This window comes from Protopterus annectens, chromosome 4.part0 (genome assembly GCF_019279795.1).
Source record: "Protopterus annectens isolate FY-2018-M chromosome 4.part0, PAN1.0, whole genome shotgun sequence".
Lineage (NCBI taxonomy): Eukaryota > Metazoa > Chordata > Ceratodontiformes > Protopteridae > Protopterus > Protopterus annectens.
The window spans coordinates 849,981,347-850,003,584 of record NC_056733.1 but is presented as its reverse complement, the minus strand read 5'-3'; the positions used below and the strand labels follow the sequence as shown (position 1 = coordinate 850,003,584).

The following is a 22,238-nucleotide window of genomic DNA, read 5'->3' as shown; positions in this document are numbered from 1 at the left end:
TCATCTTTTAATATCTGATTAATCAAAGGGTATGTCTCCATTGTCAGTTATCTGGCTCTTCATCTCTTAGGGGGAGATGATAATGAAGTCTTAATGAAAGAGAAGGGTGGACTCAGATCTAGAATCTGGGTACTCTGCAAAGGGGTCACTGACTCCAAAACAGCATTTTTGCAGTCATCTCTTCAGTCTCTGCCTAGCTGCAGAAGCTAGTAGCATTGATCTCTGCAGTGTCTGACAGCACTTTGCAGGAAAGGAATCAGTTTTATTAGATGGGGATCGCTACTGTTGGAGTACACACAATTCTTGTCATGCTGTTTACCTAATGATGAGAAACAGGTCTGCACATTAGCAACAAAAAAGCCACAGAAAATTAGAGTTCATTTGCTCTAACAATCTTGTAGCAGCAATGGAAAAATGTAAAAAATGGATAGCCAAAACAGCAGTTAGAATAATATTTTCTGTTCCTAGTGGCCCAGGGCTTCATGACTATGCTGCTGTCTTATAGGTTCACAGATTAGTACTAAGCTAACTGCCCTTGCGAGCCATTTTAAGCCTAGCCAATTATCCCTTGTGAGACTCAAACCCTGCACTTTGTGTTTGTAAGGCAAATACCTTAACCATTAGGCCATCCTCCCAACCCTTATCACTGTGTAACCTCTGCCCACTGAAAAAAAGGTTAGACAGTGCTCAGAGGGTTGGGGAATATTGACAAATAAAGTTAGAATGAGTCAATGCAGCTTATATATGTGCACCGTTAAACCCTTAAATGCATTTAAAATTACTAATATTCCTCATTTTCCACTCTATGCAGTTTGATTTTTATATATTCAAGGCTTGCTTTCTCAAACAGCATCACTATATAGGTAGCTCTAACATGTCCTTAGACTTAAAACATACACCGTTTATTTCTCAGAGTCTCTTTCATCATATTGAACTTATTGAACATCAAAGGTTTTATGTTCCTTTACATTTTAATTCTGTTTGTACAAGAATCAGACATCTTCAATGTTGCCTCCTTGGACCACAAGTAATTTGTGTTCAAGAATGAATGCCAGTACTGTCTACATCACTACCAACACCAGTATAACACTTGGGAAGCTTTTTTAATCCACTTAAAAAGTTAATAAAACATCAGCATGCATTTTATGAACATTAAGAAGTATTAAGCCCTAATGTATCACATTACAGGCTGACTGTTCACCTTGGTTATTTCCCAGAAAACCAAAAATTTCAGAAGTGACAGGGCAAAAATAGGAAGCAAAATTATAGGTTCATAGGTAGGTACTAGGCTATCTGCCCTAGGGCATTTATAAGCCTAACCAGAATGTGTTGGCTTTCGCCTCCCTATTAGACTAGATTCCTGAGCCTCTGTCCAGCAGGGCCATAGAAGTGACCCCAGGAGCAAATTTACGATTTCCCATCCACTCATCAAGATTTCTCTTGAAGAGGGTTAGCGAGGGGCTCTGCCTAACATGGACTGGGATTCTATTCCAGAGCATGGGAAGCCTTTGGGATATGAATCCATCCCTCCAGCATGTCCTATTTATTGTTGTGCTTAGGTTTAAATCCCTGGAGCATGTAGCTCTAATAGATCTGGTTTTCTTGAGGTGGAGCATGTCCAACAATTTCGGGTTAGACATGGCCTTGTATGTCAGGCAGAGATCACCTCTGAGTAGGCGATAAGCAACTGAGTAGAGCTGGAGTTTCTTTAGTCGAGCTGCATAGGGCATCTGTTTGAGGCCCATGATCCTCTTGGTGAGGTATTTTTGAGGTCTCTCCAGCTGTTGCAGGTGTCGAGTAAGGTACATCCCAAATGGGGCATTGTACTCAATTATGGGCCTGATGAGCGATGAGTAGAGGGGCACAATGACCTCTCTTGATCTAGATGTGAACCCTTTTGTGATTAGGTGGGCTATATAGAAGATTTTTCTAACCACTTTGGCAATGTGATTGTCAAAGGAGAGGTTACTATCTACTTGGGTCCCCAGATCCCTGATTACTTCTCCCATAATTAGTGGATTACCTCCTATATGGTAGTTTGTGGGCACTTTGTTTTTCCCAAGGGGGATGACTATGCATTTTTTTGCATTTAGCTTGAGGCCATGGTTCTGACACCAGGTATCAGTCACCGTAAGGCCCTTCTGGAGGATGCTTGTGTCAGCCGGAGAGTCGGTTATGGCTCCCAGTTTGCAATCATCTGCGAACTTGGTCAGCCACAGTCCTCCCATGTTTGCCTGTACCTCAGAGAAGTATATACCGAACAAGAGGGGTCCCAGGACTGATCCCTGTGGGACGCTACTTGTAACTGGTTTAGAGTCGGACATGGCACCCGCGACTCTGACCATGTGAGTTCTATCCCTGAGCCAGTTTGCAACCCATCTTGTGACATATGGGTTGATATTTAAGCTGGTAAGCTTATTTATGATACCAGAGTGGGGTATTGTGTCAAAGGCCTTTGTGAGGTGTAGGTAGGCTGTGTGGACTACCTTTCTCTCATCTAAGGCTTTGGTAACTGTTTCGAAGAAGTCAACTAGGTTTAAGAGGCAAGATCTGCCCTTAACAAAGCCAAATTGGGTGGGGTCCAGTGTTTGGAGGTTCCCAATGTCTTTGTTTATGAGATCCATGATGATGCGCTCCATAGCCTTGCAGACCAGGCTAGTCAGGCTTATAGGGTGATAGTTCCCTGGATCCGTTGTGGCGCCACCTTTGTGGAGCGGGATCACTGTTGCTGTACGCCATTCTTTGGGTACATAACCTGTGGTAAGGCTGAGTTGGAACAGTGAATTCATGTGAGGGTTTAGTTTGTTTTGGAGCACGTGTAAGACGCAGCCCTGGATACCAACTGGTCCCACTGATGCTGTGTTTTTTACTTTGGAGAGGGCCGCTTTCACCTGTGTGTCTGTGATGTCTGGGGGACTGCATTCTTCTGGGATAGACACAGGCCCTTTTGGGGGGAAGGGGAGGAGTTTGCACTGAACCTGTCCACCAGGATGTTGGCAATGTCTGTGGGTTCAGTGTATTTTGTGCCATTTCGCACCAGCTCAGAGCAGATCTGAGAGCTGCCACCCAGATTTTTGACGTAGCTAAAGAATGCCTTGTGATTATCTTTAGAGTCTTTGGCGATTTTTCTTTTGAAGCTGGCCTTTGATGATTTTATGAGGGATTGAAGTTTCTTGCTAGTACTGATCAAGGATGCCTTCCCTTTTTGGGATTTTGCCTTGTCATGTAATAGTTTCCTCCTTCTGTTGTATAGCTTATTCATGGCCGGGGTCCACCAGACTGGTCTCCTGATCTTGGAGGAGTGAGTCTTGGTTTTACTTGGGATGGCACGATCCATGCATTCTTGTAGGTGCTCACAGAGTGCATTTATAAAGGATTCTGCAGTTTGGGTAGCATTTTCCATTAGCCCGGGGGCTTTGAAACTTTCCACCTCGGTCTTGAGAAGTGTGAAGTTTGCTTTTGAGAAATTTTTCACAGTGGTTTCCTTGACTGGGGGTGGGATCGGGATGTGGATGTCCATTATGATAAGTTTATGGTCTGATGTTACCAACGAGGGATTTACCTCTGGTGTGGAACATTGAGCCCCCATATTGGTGATGACCAAGTCCAATACGTTGTCCCCTCTTGTGGGAGTGGTGACATTGAAAGTCAATAGTACAGCAGGCTTTGCAAAGTCAATAGTCCAGCAGGCTTTGCAATCAACATACATTTTCTGAACTAAGAAGTTCTAATGACTTACACTGACTAACTGTAATTTTCAGTGGTTTACCAGAAAATCAAACATGTTATGAGGGACAGGGCAAAATAATCAAGGTCTCTCCATAGAAACACACAGCCACATAAATGTTTATATTAGCATTTCAAGTGAAGGATCACTTAGCATCACTACTGACTTTTTTAAACTTGTTTTCTGTGTTTTTATGACATGGCTTTTTATAAAATATTGTTTGTGATAAGGTTCAGCTTGTTACAGCAACAGCGAGCAGCTGTCAAAGTGCACTAATGCCATAACATTCTAAGCAGTAAGCAAACATACTGCTGCAGTCCAGTGTTCTCCATTATAGCTGCCTCCTTCATTTGCTTTGCATTTTTTCTTCTTTTTTGATTACTGTTGCTGTACTTATATAGTATTACATAAAGATAAGAATTATGTATTCAGGATTCAGAGCAGATGGAGACCTTGAAAAGTGAAACATATGCAGAAAAATGGTAATCATTACCTTGACGATTCTCAGTGGTACAGCTTCCATTGTGTATGCTCTTCATCGGGAGCAGTCCATACTGTTAACATACAGGCACAGACTATATCTTATGAGACAGCTAGCTCCCTTTTCTTTTAGGGGTATTTTGTGCAGCAGAACCTAGCAGCAATACTTAACTCCTAGTTGATTGCATGTTATCGTTACAGTCCACCCCCATCAAGCAGCTGTTACTAATACTCAGGCTGCCACTATAAATATATAATAATTAAAGAAGACATCTTTATTTGATAGCAAAGTGCTGCCAACAATACATCTGAATAACAATGGGGCACTTTGTTTTAATAATTTCAAAAAGATATTTAAATCCTGAATATCAATGCAGACAATCAGTGACGATTCTAGTATGAAGATTAATCCCATAATCCTAAGTATCATGTTGCTGCACTGAACAACAGTTGGTATTTCAAGTTACTTTTTGTATTTTCCTTGTGAATTGCTAATAAGAGCTCTTATCTCAGGCAGAACTTAAAACATGCAAATAAAAATTCCACAAAAGAATGAAAAAAATCACCTAGCTTAGGAGTTACATATCATACCTGGACAAAGTTTATTGAAATCTGTAGCACTATTTTTTTTATCCTTAGTATGTAAACTTCTTACCTGGCTCTACAGTCGATATTTCATCACTGGCATCTTCTATTGCAGCTGAACCCAGTCCTTCAGGAAACAGAGCGGGGCTAACAGGTTTATACTTTGAGCTAGCCTGGACAAGCAACTCTAATTCAGAATGGTCTGATGTTCTGAAACTGTACTGTGATTCAGGTATTGAGAGGCCATCATTATCTTTGTCTTCCTGGTCTAGAATGGCATAATGTTTTATGTTTAGTGAATTACATTAATAATTTAGACAGTGATTAAGCAGCTTTGGTGTTTCAAATGAAACACAAAATGTTTATTAGTGACTGAGCTTGCATTCATGATTTCTGCAGCATATTTTCAGTATCCTTATAAATTATTATACTGGAAATGAGAAATCGTATATCCAGACTAACCAAACACATTACATTTTACATTATGTGAATGGGATAAGTCCATTATCTCCAGTGCTGAGAAATGTAGTCTTAACAAATATTTGTAATAAAATACATTTTAAAATATGACACTAACACATAAACAAGGCACTCTGGTGACTTATACCCTTTTCTCATGTAGCTATCACTTAGCTGTAGCCCCAAACAACCCCATATCAGCCTTAAGCAAATAGCCAGCAGTATACATCCTGGCATGCCTTATGTAAATAGTAAGTCATACTATAGTAAATATTAGGTTTAATGTATGTCTAGAGGACTGTGGTGAGTATTAAGGCCAATGATGAATTGAATCTAAACCTCTCTAGTTACAGAATAAGCTTATGCAATATACACAGCTTGAGTAGAGTGCCTTATTTTACTTATAAACTGGGTAAGGGCAACTGTGGCTGAATTCATTTCAACCTGTACACTAGGCAAATGTTATATACATCCAACAGCTAATCAGATTCCAGAAAAATGACTTTCCACTTCATAATGCTTAATTAGAATTCATATCTGACTGCCTGACTGCACTTGCTGTCACTATTCATCACTTATGATATTATGATCATTTCTATAGTAACAGGACATGATGCCATAAGCAGGGGACTGTTATCAGAGTAGCAAGTAGTCTAGGTGTATCAGTGTTAGGGAATGACAGATGTCTTCTCATGTTAACGAAAATACTATTAAATGAAATATCATAATTCAGTTATACTCCCTAGTATAAGTAATCTAATTCCTACTTTAGGGTTTCATTGAATGGCAAGTATATTTGTCTGAATGTATTCTTAACCATCTGTCTGACTGATAAGCTTATGATTAGTTGATCCACTATTTACTAGCACACTGTCCAATGAAAAAGTCATTGGGCCATATTCACTTTGACACAAGTGCTATCACATGTCCTCTGGGGATGGGGGGGTGGGGGAGGTGAGTACTTCTTCCTTATACATTCTGCTGCAGTTCCGTGTTCACAGAAGTGTTTTGCTAACTTTGCGCCATGCTCTGAGCAGATAAAATGCATCAAAATGCATGGAAACCATATATACTGGTCATCCTCTACAGTCATGCAACATCAGTCATATTCTAGATGCCCCTCCTTGAACTTCTACACCAAGACCCCTGGTGCCTATCACATTTTTTACCCCTCATGGACCAGGCCCTGTCAAGTGAGGAATTTCAAGTACAAGTCTGGGAAGTAGATGGAGAGAAGATCAGGGTAACCCCATATGGCCACATCATGACAGTTGTGGAGGGCTTTTTCATTTGTGTGCTACCTACCCCATCCCAGTATCCCATAATATCTATGCAGAAATACTACACTGCTAAACTGCCAGTGAAATTTTTTTCACTGGCAAAATTCTAACCAAACATTATTCCTTTTGCTGACTACTCATATTCTGCATCTTTTAATTAAAACCAGTTTGCCTAGGTCATCCTCCGGGCTCACTCACTTTGTACCATGAAGTCAGCTACTGTCGTATATACTTATACCGTCAGTGCAGCAGATGTTTCTGTCTACTTGAACTATAGGATACAGCTTGCAGTTTAATTGTGCTTGCTTTTACTGGATATGCCTAACTGTTTTCTGCATCTCTAGAGCAGCCCACCTACTCAGTTACCAAATATAAGTAAAAAAGTAATATACTACTTAACTTTTCTGAACATTTCCCTGCAGAATTTTTGCAAACTTTTTAATGGGTTCATCCAAAAATAGGCTTTAGAATGTCTGAGGGTGGCTTCTTTCAAAAGATTTGTAGTATTTCTTATGGTGCTCACTCTAATTTATACTGGATCTTCAATGTTAGTCTGAAATACAACAAAGGAAACCACTTGTGGCACAAGAAATTTTACATCCTATTAACCTATAAGATGCATTACATTTTAAGCATGATTTTAAAAGCATATGTCCAGTTAGAAATCCAGGTTTATATTGTTATGAATGGTAAATTCTTCTATGATGGCAACAGTCTTAAGGCTGTGAGAGCATTTAAGTTGAAATTTCTTCACAAGTACTGCTTTTGTAGTGTTATCATGAAATGGCAAGGTCTTGATGTATTTTCATCCGATGTGGTGTACCACTTTTATTATAAAGCCTCTGACTTTTGTTTCTCTACAATGTTATTAAAATAGGATTGGCTTTGTGTAATGGAAAATATGAATGTGTAAGTTTGTATTTACCCATAACAGTAAATGTTCTGTTGTTCCTCACTGTTGCAGTAGCCTTTAGGCTATTTCCGTTGTGGGCTCCCTCCAACACACTCACAATGCTGATTGCCCAGCCTCAAGGAGGGAAATCAGCAATCAGAGTAAGTTTAGGACTTTCTTGGCCTTACAAAATGATAGAAGAGCCTACTATACACAAAGTATTAAAAAAAAAAAAAAAAAAAAAAAAACACACTTATATACAAGAGTAGCCAGATGGAGGGTGGGTGTGGCTGTTGCAGCAAGAAGAAATTTAATATCTACTGTTATGGGTATGTTCATCATTCTCATTGCTGCAGTAGCCTTTAAGCTATATGGGAAGATTACCAAAGCCTATCCAACCTAAGAAGAGGAGGAATGCAGATCAAGGAGCCCTTGGGGAATGCTCCTAGCAAAACCTGTCTGTTTCATAAAAGTATGCAAAGAGGATTATGTAGCTGCTTCAAAAATGCTTCTACAGTCTACTCCTTTCCAATATGCCACCAAAGGAACCAAGACTCTAGTAGATTGGGTCCTTCCTGAAATATATTTACAATTGTGGATATAAAAAAAAACAGATAGCAAAGGGCAACCATCTGGAAACTGTCTGTTTAAACACACAGTCTGTCCCTTACTTGTCCCATGACAAGAAATAAACAACTGATTAGCTTTTCTAAAGGACTTAGTTCTGTCAAGATAGTACCTGAGCTGTCAATCTATGTCCAGAGTAAATAGTTTCCTTTCTTGTTTCTTTTTTTCTTTTTTTTTTTTGGATCTGGATAAAACACTGGACGACTGATGAATCTTAAGCCACTCTGAGCACAAAAGAAGAGTTTGTTCTTAATGAGATTAATGAGACCCTATCACTTCAACCAGAGGAGATTGTATGGACAATAATAAAGAGTTGAAAGAATTTATCTGGGAGGGGGAAAGGGTAAGAGTCAAGTGGGAATATTCTCTATGGCTTGATCCTTCCAACAGAGCAGGTTACTTAGGATTACCTGAATTGAAGGGATATTTTGGAGTTACACAGTTGGGAATCATATATAACATAAGTGGAAAGCTTTAATACTAAGTGTACGGGGTGATGACGAAGTAGGGGTGATGTTTGAGAAGTGAGGAGAGAGTGGGATTTTGGATGCAGATCCTTACGGAGAATAGCAACAGCCATACAGAATTACATTTATAAAGTAGCAAGAAGTATTCTAACTAAACCAACACAAGGATGGAGGATGGAGATTTTGCCAATATGGATGACTGAATTAGGGTTACAGAGAATAAGTGAGAGGGGGTAGAATTTAATGGAGGGAACTGGCAAAAGATTCAAGGTTTTGGGAGCAAATAACTAGACAGGGAAAGGTAAGAAAATGGGAAGATACCAAGATGACATTTGGACTGCAGGCTAGAGACTGCCTTCCCTGTCAGGGATTGATATCAGAGTACAGGCAAACAGAAAGGGACAGTGGAATCTTAATTGAAAGGCCATCTCTAGTAGAGTTTTCAGTTGAATCTAGAACAGAAGCTGCTGTTAAAAAAGGATAATTAGCATTTATTATTTATTCATTTGTCTTTGTTGACAGGGAAAAGTCCAACTGGGCAAAACCCATTTTCAGTGGAGGCTTAGGGAGACAAGCTCCACATTTAATTTAAACATTATGTAAATGTATAGTTGCATCTACAGATGAGCTTTTTTCATGGTTTTTAAATATTTCTTACATGCACGTTGACATTTTAACACAAAAAACAAGAGAGAAATTAACATAAATTGGCTAATTATTGAATAGAGAAATAGCACACATTAACAATTAATGTATTTATAGCATGATGACTACAGAGAAAAATAAAACGGGCATTTTTGAGTTTAGTAATAATTTACAGACAGACAAGTAGAATGTAGTTTAAAAATGACAATTTAAAAGTGCATGATAATTATAGGAATCAGTCAGTTTGGGGTTAAACATTTTGGGAAGAGAGATTAGATAAGCAAATTACATGGAATCAATGGGAGGATATATGTATACTCTCAAGTATTCAACAAAGTCTAAACGATTTAGGATTTTTCCTTGGAAGTATTTTCATAGGTATTTTTATACCCCAAGCAGACTCCAAAGAGTTCTTCCTCGGGTAGATGGCAAATGTTGGAGGTTTGATGGGGAAGAAAGTGATAACTGGGAACATATGCTTTGGGACTGTAATTAATTGGCAGACTTTGAAAGTTCCCTACAGAGTACTTTGTCAGAGATGTTGAGTGAGCAAATGGGTATAACTAATGAAATTTTTTTTTGAGCTGAGATGCAAGATCTGACTTGTCTAAATATAGTAAGGACTTGCTAAATTTTAATTCTGGTGGCTACCAAAAAAAGCAATTATTAGAAAATGGAAATCAAAGCTTAAACCAGCTATATTTGAAGTACTGAATATTGTAACATAGATAAAAGAGCTGAAAAGTAGGATCTTTAGACAAGAGTAAGACTAAATTACATAAATGGAAGTTGTGAGATCAATACATGCAGAATAATGTTTTGGAAGAGATTTAAGGAAAGGCAAAAACTGAGTAATTTATGTAATGCAGGATTAATGATAGTTATACAGAAACATATGTGAGGTATAATGTTTGTAACTAGGAACATGTTAATATGATTTGTTTTATTTTATGTAAATGTATGTTTGCCTATGTCTTAAGTGATAATTCAGTAAAGGTGTTAAAAAATGAGACCCTATTCTTTTGGAATATGAGGTACGGCTCACCTACCATGACAGCTTGCAAATCAGATATTCTTCTTGCAGATGTCATAGTAGTGGATCAGTATAGTTTTCCAAGTCATGAACCTCAAACCAGCTCAATGAGTTGGTTCAAATGGAAACACAGTTAACTTTTTCCAATACAAGTTAAAATCCCAAGGAGGAGCAGCCTGTTTATGAAGGAGGTCTCAGATGTAAGACTCCAGGGAAGAAAGAGCAGGATCCATGGGTTGACATGCTGAAACAGTTGCAAGATGAACTCTTATAGATGAATACACAAGGCCAGAGGATAGTAACTCACAAAATATATTTCAGCACATGTACAAAATCACTGATGGGACCCTGGTTATTGGTTAGGGAACAACTAGAAAACCTCCTCCATTTGCAATATGGGATTTTCTTGATTCCTTTAATACTGCTGCATGTCCTCATGAAGTAAGTGCCTAAAAGGTATCTAAATTGAATCACACAGGCAGTTAGTTGAAGTTGTTTGGGACTGGGGTGTACCAAACTCCCCCTGTCTTATCTAATTCCAAAAGAAGGGAGAACTAATGTTGCCAGGGCCAAAAAGGAGTCACAACAATTATTTCTGGAGAGTCTTTCTGAATCTTTAGAATTACCCTGGATATCAATAGAAAACATTGAAAAGTTTTAAAGTACATTCCTGTCCATGGGAATGAAAAGGCATTTGTTTTCCCTTGCACTGAGTCCTGGTGTAGAATTTGCTTAGTTGTTTGTTTTGAAAGGAGGCAAACTTGACCTAATTGAGATGTTCTCCACAAATGGATCAATTCCTGAAAGATCCCCCCATTCAGTTTTCACTTGTGACGGTCTGTCTTGGTCCTACTCAGCTTGTCTGCCACTACATTTTGTTCTGGCAGAATGCAAGATGCTCGTAGGGTTAAGGAATGCTGTAATGCTACCTCCCAAGCTATCATGGCCTGCCTATACAGCGGGTAGGAACTGGTACCTCCTTACTTGTTTAAGTATCACATCACTATGGTGCTGTCTATTATCATCTGTAGATGCCCCAGGAACAACAGATGATGAAGAGATTTTAAGGCATGGCTCACAGCCAATATCTCATTGGCATTTTGTGTTTTGGTTTGTCTGAAGAAGTCCGTAGGCCATGCACCTTTACCCCCCTGGAAACTGTTCTTGAAGCAAAATCTGACACATCTATATTGACAGATTGGCTTGGAGTCAGAGGAGAGAATGGGAGACTTGGGTTTAGCTGAATTTAATGTCTCCCCCAATGCAGTTTCTTTTTTTTTTTTTTACAAAGCCTAATTTGATATTCTAGGGAATGCAAGTGTATTTTTAGAAACCATTGAATCTATCTCATCTGTAACCTGGCCAGGGGAACATGAGAATCATAGAAGCCATGAAACCTAGGGTCTATACTAAATCAGTAAACACTTAAAAAAGTGGATGCTGATTTATCGACCCCATGTAAGCGAAAGCTTACAATCCCGAACACCTGGAACAGCGATTTTTGTTCCCAAGGAAAAAAAAAATAAATAAATAAATAAAAATAAAAACTTCAAAACATTACATAAAGTGGGGGGCTTCTCAGATACATAGAGAAATACATTGATCATAGTTTTAAATTTCTAATAGTTAGTACAGCAGATTATTTACGATCGACAAGGCAAGGTAGTCCCAGAACATCTTGAGGTAAATCGAGCTTTGTTGGCATTTAAGACTTAATGCTACAGAATTTCCTGGATTAAATGAATGCACTACCATTTTAAGCATCTTAAAGTTGAACAAAATGTGGGTGTTTCCTGTGACTTTTATGTAAGACATTCACCCAGTATATTTTTCTTTGTTTGTTTTATATTTTAAATGTCTTTTGTTGTTAATTGCTATCTTCATTGATTAATTAATTGTTAATTAGTGCTTTAGAAGTGTATATAAAGGAAGTGTGGGTAATCTGAGAATTGTTCTGAAGAAGTCCTGTTACAATTTCATAGACAAAGGAGCTTAACAATAAAGTTTGGATATCTGGTGCAACAGAAGCTCTCCTCTTCATTTTATTGTGGTTTGGAGAAACATAAGCCAAGTTAAGGACTCTTGAATCTGGGAGAAGACTCTTTAGAGATAAATAAGTCATCTAAATAAGGAAACTGTGTATGCCATTCAGTCTGCAATAGGCTATGACTTGAGCTAGTCATTTTGTTAACACTCTTGGAGCTGTAGGTAACCAGAGGATAATGCAGAGTGCTGATAATGTGACCCAGAGATAGAGAAATTTCCTAAGCCTATGGCTATGGGAATATGATGGTAAGCATCTTTTAGGTCTAAGTTTACCATGAATTTCAGCTGTGGAATGAGGGGTAACAGACTCTGAAGGGTCAACAATTTGAAGTTTGCTACTTTCACAAATATATTTAAAAAGGAAAAATCTAGTATTGGTCTCCAAGAATGTTCACCTCACATATTTAGAAAGGAAAAAAAATCTAGTACTGGTCTCCAAGAATACTCTTTATTTGGTCCCAGAAACATTCTCAAATAGAAGTGTTTGCCCCTTTGATTTAAAGACCCTAATTCTATGATTCCTATGGTGTGTAAATACTGTAGTGCCTGAAGAAACAATTCTGTTTGGTTTGGAACATGGGGCGACTTCTCCTGAAAGGATGCTTTTGTATCCAGTGCCAAATGTAACCCTCCTAAACCACCTTTAGCACTGAAGAGTCAAAAACAAACTGTAGCCAAAGGGGAATGCTGAGAGCCAGCTTTTGGGACAGATTTGTTGTGATGTGGACTGGAGAGCTGAAAGAATGCCAGCATAGTCATTCTGAACTATTACACTGTCACTTTTTCCTGAAAATTCCCGTGTTTCTTATTGCTACTCTCCTCTGGCCATCTCTTTTTTGTTCTCTGTTTGCCAAAATGTGGCATGAATTGCTTGTTTGGCTTTTTAAAATTAGAGGGAGATGTGAAAACTTTATACTGAGAAGCCTAAAATATCTTAGACACTCTGTGTATTAATTTATCTCTTTCTTTAAATTGTTTGAGGACCTGGGTAGCAGATGTGACAAAAAATATATTTTTATCTAAACTAGAATCTAAGATTTCAGACTTTACTTCATCACCAAACTTTTGGCTACATACTCAGGCAAATCTCCTCAAAACTGAGGCCGAAGCAGTAGCCCTAGTCACAGTATCTGCTCAATCATACATACTCAATAAAGCATATTTAGATACCTGAGAAAGGGTAGAAACAACAGAATTAAGAAAGTAGCTAACTTCTGCAGGAAGGGTGGCAGAAAATTATCTCAGACTATCCATATAATATAGCATAAACATCCACATGTATGCCTGATGATTCAGAATTCTGAAAGCTAAATCAGAAGAAGAAAACATTCTCTTATCCAAATGGTTTCATACCTTGCCTTCTTTGAATTCAAGAGAATGGTTGGTATTCAGGAGCAATCTGTTGCCAGCTGATGAATGTATAGATACTGCTGCCAGGTCAGAGCCAAGAAGAGAAAAGAAATATATTACACTGAGGCACCTTATATAGTCTGTCTACCTTCACAGGGACTGACAGCTGAGTCAATGTAATTGTAGGTTGCATTTAAACGTATCCTCCAATGCTTGCAGGCAGAATGGAAGGAATGGATGAAGAATAAGGCATATATGTCTGCAGTATGCCATAATATCTCCTCACTTCAAAAAAACTTCAATTTGTTACTGTGATGCTCCACCTCTGGCCCACTAATCAAGGAGCCTCAATCCTCACCACTAGCACCAGTGGGGGATGTACATTGGGAGGATGACAGGTACACACACAGTATTTCCAGATGCAGCTCACTGCATCAAGTGCAATTTACCTTAAGAGCACACAGAGACCTCAGTCACTCCGGGGCTGGTTTCTCCCACTTTCTCCAGATCCCGAATAAGACTTCCCACTGGCACAGCTATAGAGTTGAGCTGTCAGCTGAGTGGCCAAGCCAAGACCTCCAACACTCTTGCTGTCCAACCAGTGCTTCATGTCCCTGCCCAACTAGATGACACACATGCTCCTGGAGATTTGTTTTACACACACACACACACACACACACACACACACACACACACACACACACACACACACACACACCTGGGAAAGGCTATCACAAGTTTACTAACTATGCCCCTTTCTGCCCAGACTATAAGGTAGTTATTATTGCCCCCTGTCACCTCTTTATCAGCTACTTTAAGGCCCTTAACGAAGGGTGTCCAATCTTACTGTATAATGTTACTATCAATGCAAATGGTAGTTTGACCAAGAGCAAGGCTATTATGAGTGGCCCACACAGTGTCATCAAATAAATATGAAAGTATTCTCAGACCTTAAATATGTCTCACAAAGATCAGCCACAATGAAATGTTTAAATATATTTAATAAATAATAAATGGACAAGACAATATTAAATATATATATAGTGATAGAGTTCAAAATCACATGAAATATTTAAAACAACATTGCAGGACAGTCTCAAATAAATAAAGAAAAATATCTAAGCTATGCTTTGCTATATTCCTGACAATAGCTAAAAGAATTATACTGTACCCTAGTACACTTACTTCAGAGCAAGCAAGGCAGATGTGGTGAGTGGATATTGATGATGTCAGGTCAAAGACAAATACAGAACACTATCTCTCTCTCAGGGACTTCCCAAATTAATATCTCAAATATTACTGCTGGGATACTTGCAGAATGACATAATTTCTTGTCATCTGACTTCAGTTCCCAGGCTCAAAACAACCATTGATGCCAGCTGGTAGCATTTAGCATCTACCTGTGAAAATACACAGACAAAGGCTTTTCCTCAGATCTAGGCAGATCCTGGAAGTCGTAAAACAATTACCTTCCTACACATTTCAAAACTAGTAATTATTTCACAATAGAGAAAGCTCCATAGTATAGACACTGTGTCTGGTAATGCACTGAAACTGAAAGATAACATCTTTTATGTCCCAGCCATAAAGTTATTAAATTTCAACTATTTTTCTGAAGTTTTGCAAGTTAACCACCTGTGTTCCAGTTTCCCCTATTAAAATATATACATTAAAACAGTTACAATAGTGTATATACATTTCTGTTTTATTTTCCAGTAGGGTACACTGTGGTTACATCTTTAAGCTCAGTACTTTACAAACCCTTTTCAACACACATGTCTGTAGAAACCTAGTTTGATATACACATAGCATACTGTTCTAATAAGGTTGTAACACAAGCATTTTACATAAATCATGTTGACATTCACAAATGACACATAATCATTTACAAAATTCCAGACAGCTATCCTGACAGTATCTCTTGTCACACTGCTATATAAATCATGTTAATATTCACAAATAACATATAATTATTTACAAAATTCCAAATAGCTGGGCTGGCAATATCTCCTTTTGTGACAGTTACCATAAAAACACCTAATTAATCCTTGCAATGGTCTGATTAAAAAAAAATCCTCCACAGGAGGTTAAGAGATACAGGTATCCATGTAATTGGAGATCTGGGCTTGGGAATCTGTGTGAGGAAACGCCCTATCTCTGTATATATAAGAATAATCAGACTCAATGTCCTTAGGAATTTCTGTACTAATTGACTTACCTGAAAAATGGTTACAAATACCAGAATTTACAGTCTGTAACAAATGTCTGGCTAAGGTAAGAAAAAATAGCTTTTCTAACAGATACCATTTCTTCAGAAGAACCATGATTAACCTTTTGTTTTTTTTCTTTACAGACAGAACAGATTATGACCAACTTGGAGATGGGACATCTGCTTGGTCTAGAGATCTTTTTCCTGAATTAACCTGAGAAGCATCTCCTGGCATGTCCCAGTGACCCATAAATGATGGTTCTTCCATGACTGAATTGGACACTGGACCAGCCAAAGAAGACATGGCTGACCCACCCATTCATGGTGGTCAAAAGGACCACACCAGAGAAAATTGGTCTGAGGAATAACAAATGGGCACTGCAGGTTCACCTACCACTGGCTGAGGAACAGACTGAGCCCACAAAGTCAGCAAGGGCTCTCTGGTATTTTTTTTTTCTTTCCAGGTACAACAGGAGGAGCACCAGGAGGACTTGGATAAGTATATACGCTGCCCACACTGTAGCTGATGAGAGATGTCATGTGTGGTAAGCATTGCTGGTTCCAGTGTCGCAAATTAAATAGTCATGAAGTGTTTACAAGCAATGTACTTATACTCACACTACCTTTCCCAGTCCCTACACTAGTAAATGCAAAAGCAGTGCATAAAATTTCCCATCTGACTAGAGCTTAGAGTTTACAAACACATTGACATAAAAAATGACAGGTAAGATGTCATGAAGTGTATGTAAGCACTACATGCTCACTACACACTCCTACCCATTCCCTGACTAAACTTTTATTCAGATAATTCAAAGTATACACAAACAGCGCATATTTTTTTCCACCAAAATAGACTTAAATAGTCAAATTTTTCACACACTAAAAATAGTGGTCCCTGACAAGAAACTTCCAGAGTTAAGAATAAAATATCAGGTTTCTTAAAGAAGAAATCCCATTTTAGTGTGACAAATAAATAAAAGATCATTTTTTTAAAAAAGGGCAATAGTTTCTTTGTGAAAGGGGTCCCCTGTGGGAATATATCTACCAGAAATGAAGCCTGTAGCCAATGCTGCTCCTGTAAAGACAAACAGCTGGTTCCCCTTGAGGTGGTAAAAAGTACTGAAAAGGGATTAACTCTAACTACTGATTTCCCTCCTTGAAGCTGGCAAATCAGCAGTCAAAGCAGATGTGAGGCAGGGAGCCAGAGGGTTTTGAAGCTAGCCATTTGTTGTTGTATCCTCGGCAGAGTATAACCCATACAGTCTAAAGGCTAGCGCAGCAGTGGGAGTGATGAACATCTTCTCAAAAAAAATATCTTCTTACTGATTATAGTTAAAATAAATGCAAACAGTGCTACAGTTTTTCAGTTTGACTGAAATTTAAGTATGCTTCCATTTTTTTCTTAATGTCAAGAACCTTCCTGTTCAACTATAATATTATCCCTTAATGCTTCATGCTTCTTGTTGATGGCTTTTTCCTCATTATTGGCAGATGAAATCACTGATAGTCTAAATGTATTCACTTCCTTTCAACTAGCCTGTGTTTAGATCAGTGAAAAGGGGCAACAAATCTGTATTACCTATACTGGCAATGTTATGTAGTAACATATCATTTCTAACAGTTGCCTTAGAAAAACAAACTCAAGATGAAAACTGCCGTGTATCAATGGGAAGGGTATATAACAGCGCACCCCCTTTACAAAAATTAGGTCTGATAGGAGAATAACAGAATATCTTATAAACCCTTGGGTACTTTCAGGTAACTCTTTCCACATCCATATAAGGTGACCTGCCATAGCATCCAAATCTTGAAAATGGGCCTTTCTGCAACCCCAAGCCTCAAAATTGGGGCCACTTAGGAAATACATAATTGTTTTTAGACTGGACTACATACAATTAGTCAATACATACTTGTATACTGGTTCTTGGAAAAGTATCTAACTTATGGCTCTACCCTCCACACCAGCTGAGGCTTCACCCTGTCTTTTTCTGATGGGTAACAAATCAAGGTCCTAGCACCATGAGGGTAAATATCATTCTTGTGTGTTGTGCAGACATGGTTTTCCCATTGCCAAAGCCAAATAATCCATTGTTAAAAGAATGCTAATGATCATATTTATATGTGACCCTGCTGTCCTCACAACTTCAGTTACAAACACTGTCTATAAGTGATGGAAAGCAGATTTTACTTGACAGTTTACTACTGTTTTTAGTAAGCATTCCTTTCAAAATAATGCACAAGAAATAGTATATCATACTCTTAACAGTATAGAATCATGTAGTGTATTGAATACATCATTTCCAAAGTTTACGCAAACCACTAAGTCACACACACACACACACAAAGAGAAATGCAGATCTTACAAATATTTTATACATATTTTTCTGACATTTCATTCTTGTACAAAATATCTTTGATGCCATTTTTTGTTGTTAATTGCTAGAAAAAAATCACGGTCATAATTTATTTCTGCAATGTTTTCTGCCATATTCCATTTTAAGCCTAGAAAATTAACTTGTTTGGTCTTTATATGTTAAAATTACAATATTTCAGTTGTATCCGCTTACGTAGGAAATTAGGTTCTTGGTCTGGATTAAAGTTTACCTCTTATACATAGCCATGGACTATATAATTTTATTGACTTACTCTGATGAAACAATGGGACCAAATGTTAGTTTGGTATAATTTGCAACAACTTGTATCACTAGTTATTTTGACAGATTCCTCAGTGATCTAAAATGCATAATCATTTGAGGAACTTTGTGACAGTTTCCCTTCAGTAAACAATATGTTCTTTGGAAAAGCATATGGTAACCCCTGAAAACCATACCCCCTTACTTAAATAGACAAACTTCACATTTGCACATCACTGGAGGAAAGGAGAAATTCCCTACTATAGTATATATCCGTATAACACAAACAGCACTGCCTAAGCAAACAAAGTTAAAAAAAAGAAATGCAAAATCTAATACAATACAAATTCACAAAACTTCAAACATTCCACATCAATGCAGCACAAACATACTCTCTAAAAAGTCATCTTTCAAACCATTCTCCTGAATCAAAGAAACAACCTTTCAATATACATAAAAATACAAATCAACAAAATGGAGTTGATAAAATAAACAACAAATGTTTCCTCAACCAGTAGAAGAGTAAGATTTTTAAATGCTTGTTTATGATTTTAGTAAGCATTTTAGAGAGAACATAAACACAAGTAACAGCATAATGCATCTTTGGCACATTCTAGAAAATATAAAATGTGTAAGAACCATTTATCTGAATTGTTACAAAGGTTGTTTAAAATAGATTCCTATTCTTATTTACAGTACAGTTTTGATTATCCATATGAATGTGTTATGGACACCTGGTGAGAGCAATATTGAATATTAAAGGAATTTATTTAATTCCCTTTAAAATATATCACTACTGTTTGTAAGAATTTAGTGGTTGTGGACATCATCAGTAAAAAAAAAAAAACAGTTGGCATTTTGATGTTGACTGACCTTGTTAAAACATTACTTATGAATTAAAAAAATCCTCTTGTTTATACATTTTTGTCAGCTTTCATAACTACTCCTATTTAGCTTTGGCAATTTTCAAAAATGATATACCTATGACTGCTGCAAAAGAAATAAATATAGTGCATGTTCTTCTGTGGGATTAATTCTCCTTGAATGTGACACAGAATGAATCTGGAATCATATGATGCCTGTCTTGTCCTTCAGAATGACTTCAACAACTTTAATGATGACTGAACACATATTAGGATCACACTGAAGAAAAGTCTTATTTAAATTAATCTTGATTATAAATATATTTATTAATTTTAATTTCATTTCTGTTGATAACTGGCCTTTATAAAAATCTCAAAACATTTTAAATTTGTTTTGTCTGATTGTAATAATAGCTCTACATTTCTGGTTTTATTTTTTTTTTTTGTCACTTGGATGACCATCTTCATGCCCTTTTCATGTCCATGATGTGATCCATTGTGTGAGAGTAGGCATACATTACTGACCACACTGACAGTCCTTCTGCCTATACATTTTGTGCAAGAGCCTATAAACTCAATCATTCCCCAGCAGGTGAGAGTCAGAAACAGAGAATGGACCATCCTTCATAGTAGGAAGCCCCTATATGAAATTTATGAGTAATTTATTGTTTTTTAATAGTCATTCTGAAGCCCAGCCTTCCCATGATGATTTCTTTATCTGTATTTTTGTATTTAATTAATTGATCATTTGTTAACTGGGCAAGTGAAATGGTCCTTTCTGACCCTTTTCAACCACATGTTAGGCCATGAGGGTATGTGTAAATGTAATATAAAAGGACAACTTAGAGCGGGTCAATAAACAAGCATCTTTTAGAGAGGTGAGAAGAATCCACAGCACTAGAAGAAAACCCACACAGACACATAAAGAACATACAAACTCTACATAGGCAGTGAAAAAATGCTAGGACTGAACCTTGGAGCTGTAAGGCAGACGTTTTAACCATTAAGTATACCATGCATCAGTAACAGACAGAGGCAGCTCCTAAATGATTTATTCCATGCATGGATACTATCAAATTATCTATGGTATGATCCCAGTTATTTTCATTAAGGGTACTGTATAATTATTACTCATGATATGGGTAATGCCAAGCTCTAAGCAAATGGGATTGGTTAATTCAAGCACAAAAAGGGAAATTGGCTAGGCCTAAAATGGTCCACAAGGGTAATTAGCCTAGTCATTACCTATGAACCTATGTTGTCCATGTACCTCATGAATCCATCTGAGCTCCCATTTATGTGGTATCTAAGGTCACTGGGGAAAAAGGTTTGAAAGCTGGGTATAGACAGCCACCATCCAGTGGGGAGACAGAAGATGTTATCTTCTGCTCCTAGCTTAATTTCCTGGTTGGCCAGCAGACATAATACCTACTATAGTCCCCTCCTTCATGGGTGTCCACTTCCACACAGCTGCTATGCTGAGTTACAGAATGATGCCCTTCTTGGTAGACTTGTGGTCTCATGTCCCACCTTCTCACATAGAATGTATACCTGTGATCTAACCAACAGGTCTTGATTCCTAAAGTGTGGTACTTAGGCTGGCATGTCAGTTGCAGAGAAAAAATGGTATGTAATAGGCAATTCCCTTACTAATGTGGTTAAGATAAATAAAATATCTGTACTGGAGTCTTAAGGGGAACAAGTTTTTGGGATGAGTGGCAAAACCACAGGTCACAATGCTGTAGTGCAGATATTTCATATATCATACATCCAATCCTCCACATAATCTATTTATTCATGTTTAACGTTTTCTTAGTTTGGGTTACTATTTCCTACTCATTTCCATGGGGTGCTACAATAATATTCTCTACATAAATATTTTATGAATTGCTTTTACACAGTGGGTTAATGGACTGTCTCATATGTAGTTTTTTACTCTGCTTTTGAAAAAGGTTTTATTTTTTTATTCTTTTAGATAGTTTTATAGTGACAACATGTGCTACAATTCCAACGTATTTATGTAAATAAATATGTAAAAAACTGTTGACTAACTGGAAATGCACTACCTTGTTAATTATAACAGGAAGTTATGTACTCACCATAACGTTCGATGTATGTAGTCCATCTCGCCTCACATCCTTATCTGTGGGTTCGGAGCCGAATATCGGCTCCGACAATAGCTCGAAGTCTTCTATTGGCTGGGCTAAGCAGGTATCCCATGGTGCACTGCTCCATATCCCCAGATCTAGTTTGCTGCAATACTCATTCATACCCCATGCATACACAACATCCAGATAAAAAGAATAAGCTAAAGTAAAGGGAACTCTGTAAATAACAACCTAACCTCCAGATCCTCCAGGAAGGGGGAAGGTGGGCGGGTAAGTAAGAATGTGAGGCGAGATGGACTACATACATCAAACGTTATGGTGAGTACATAACTTCCTGATGTTATGTAGTCCTATCTCGCCTACATTCTTACCCAGTGGGACAGCATCCCTAGCACCTACATCCTGGGTGGCTCATAGGAAAATACTCATGAGTACTGTGGAGCCAAAGGATGACCTGCCCCTAGAAACCACGTCCGATTTGTAATGAGAAACAAATGTGTGAGGAGAAGCCCAAGTAGCTGTGGCACATATATCATCCATTGACAATCTGGCCTGATAGGCTGTAGAAGTAGAAACAGCCCGAGTAGAGTGAGCCTTGACCTGAAATGGCAGATCTTTTCCTCCCACTTGGTAGGCAAAAGATATGCAACTAGATATCCAGCTGGATATGGTGGCCTTGGAGACTGGGGACCCAATTTTGTTTTCCGAAAAGGAGACAGTTGATCTGACTTCCGGATATCTTTTGTTCGGTGCAGATAGAAGCGTAACTGTCTGTGTACATCCAATTGATGAAATTTAAATTCTGCCTTGTTTGAAAATTGAGGAAAGAATACA

The 22,238-nt window shown here is 38.0% G+C and overlaps 1 protein-coding gene across 1 annotated transcript in view; it reads right to left on the bottom strand.

Annotated features, from left to right (window-relative positions):
* Positions 1-22,238, bottom strand: part of LOC122799619 (CMT1A duplicated region transcript 1 protein-like) — a 922,387-nt gene that overhangs the window by 810,803 nt on the left and 89,346 nt on the right. Inside the window, exon 2 of the mRNA XM_044068803.1 lies at positions 4,863-5,060. Coding sequence (XP_043924738.1) covers positions 4,863-5,060 — 198 coding nt within the window. The remainder of the gene's footprint in view (positions 1-4,862; positions 5,061-22,238) is intronic.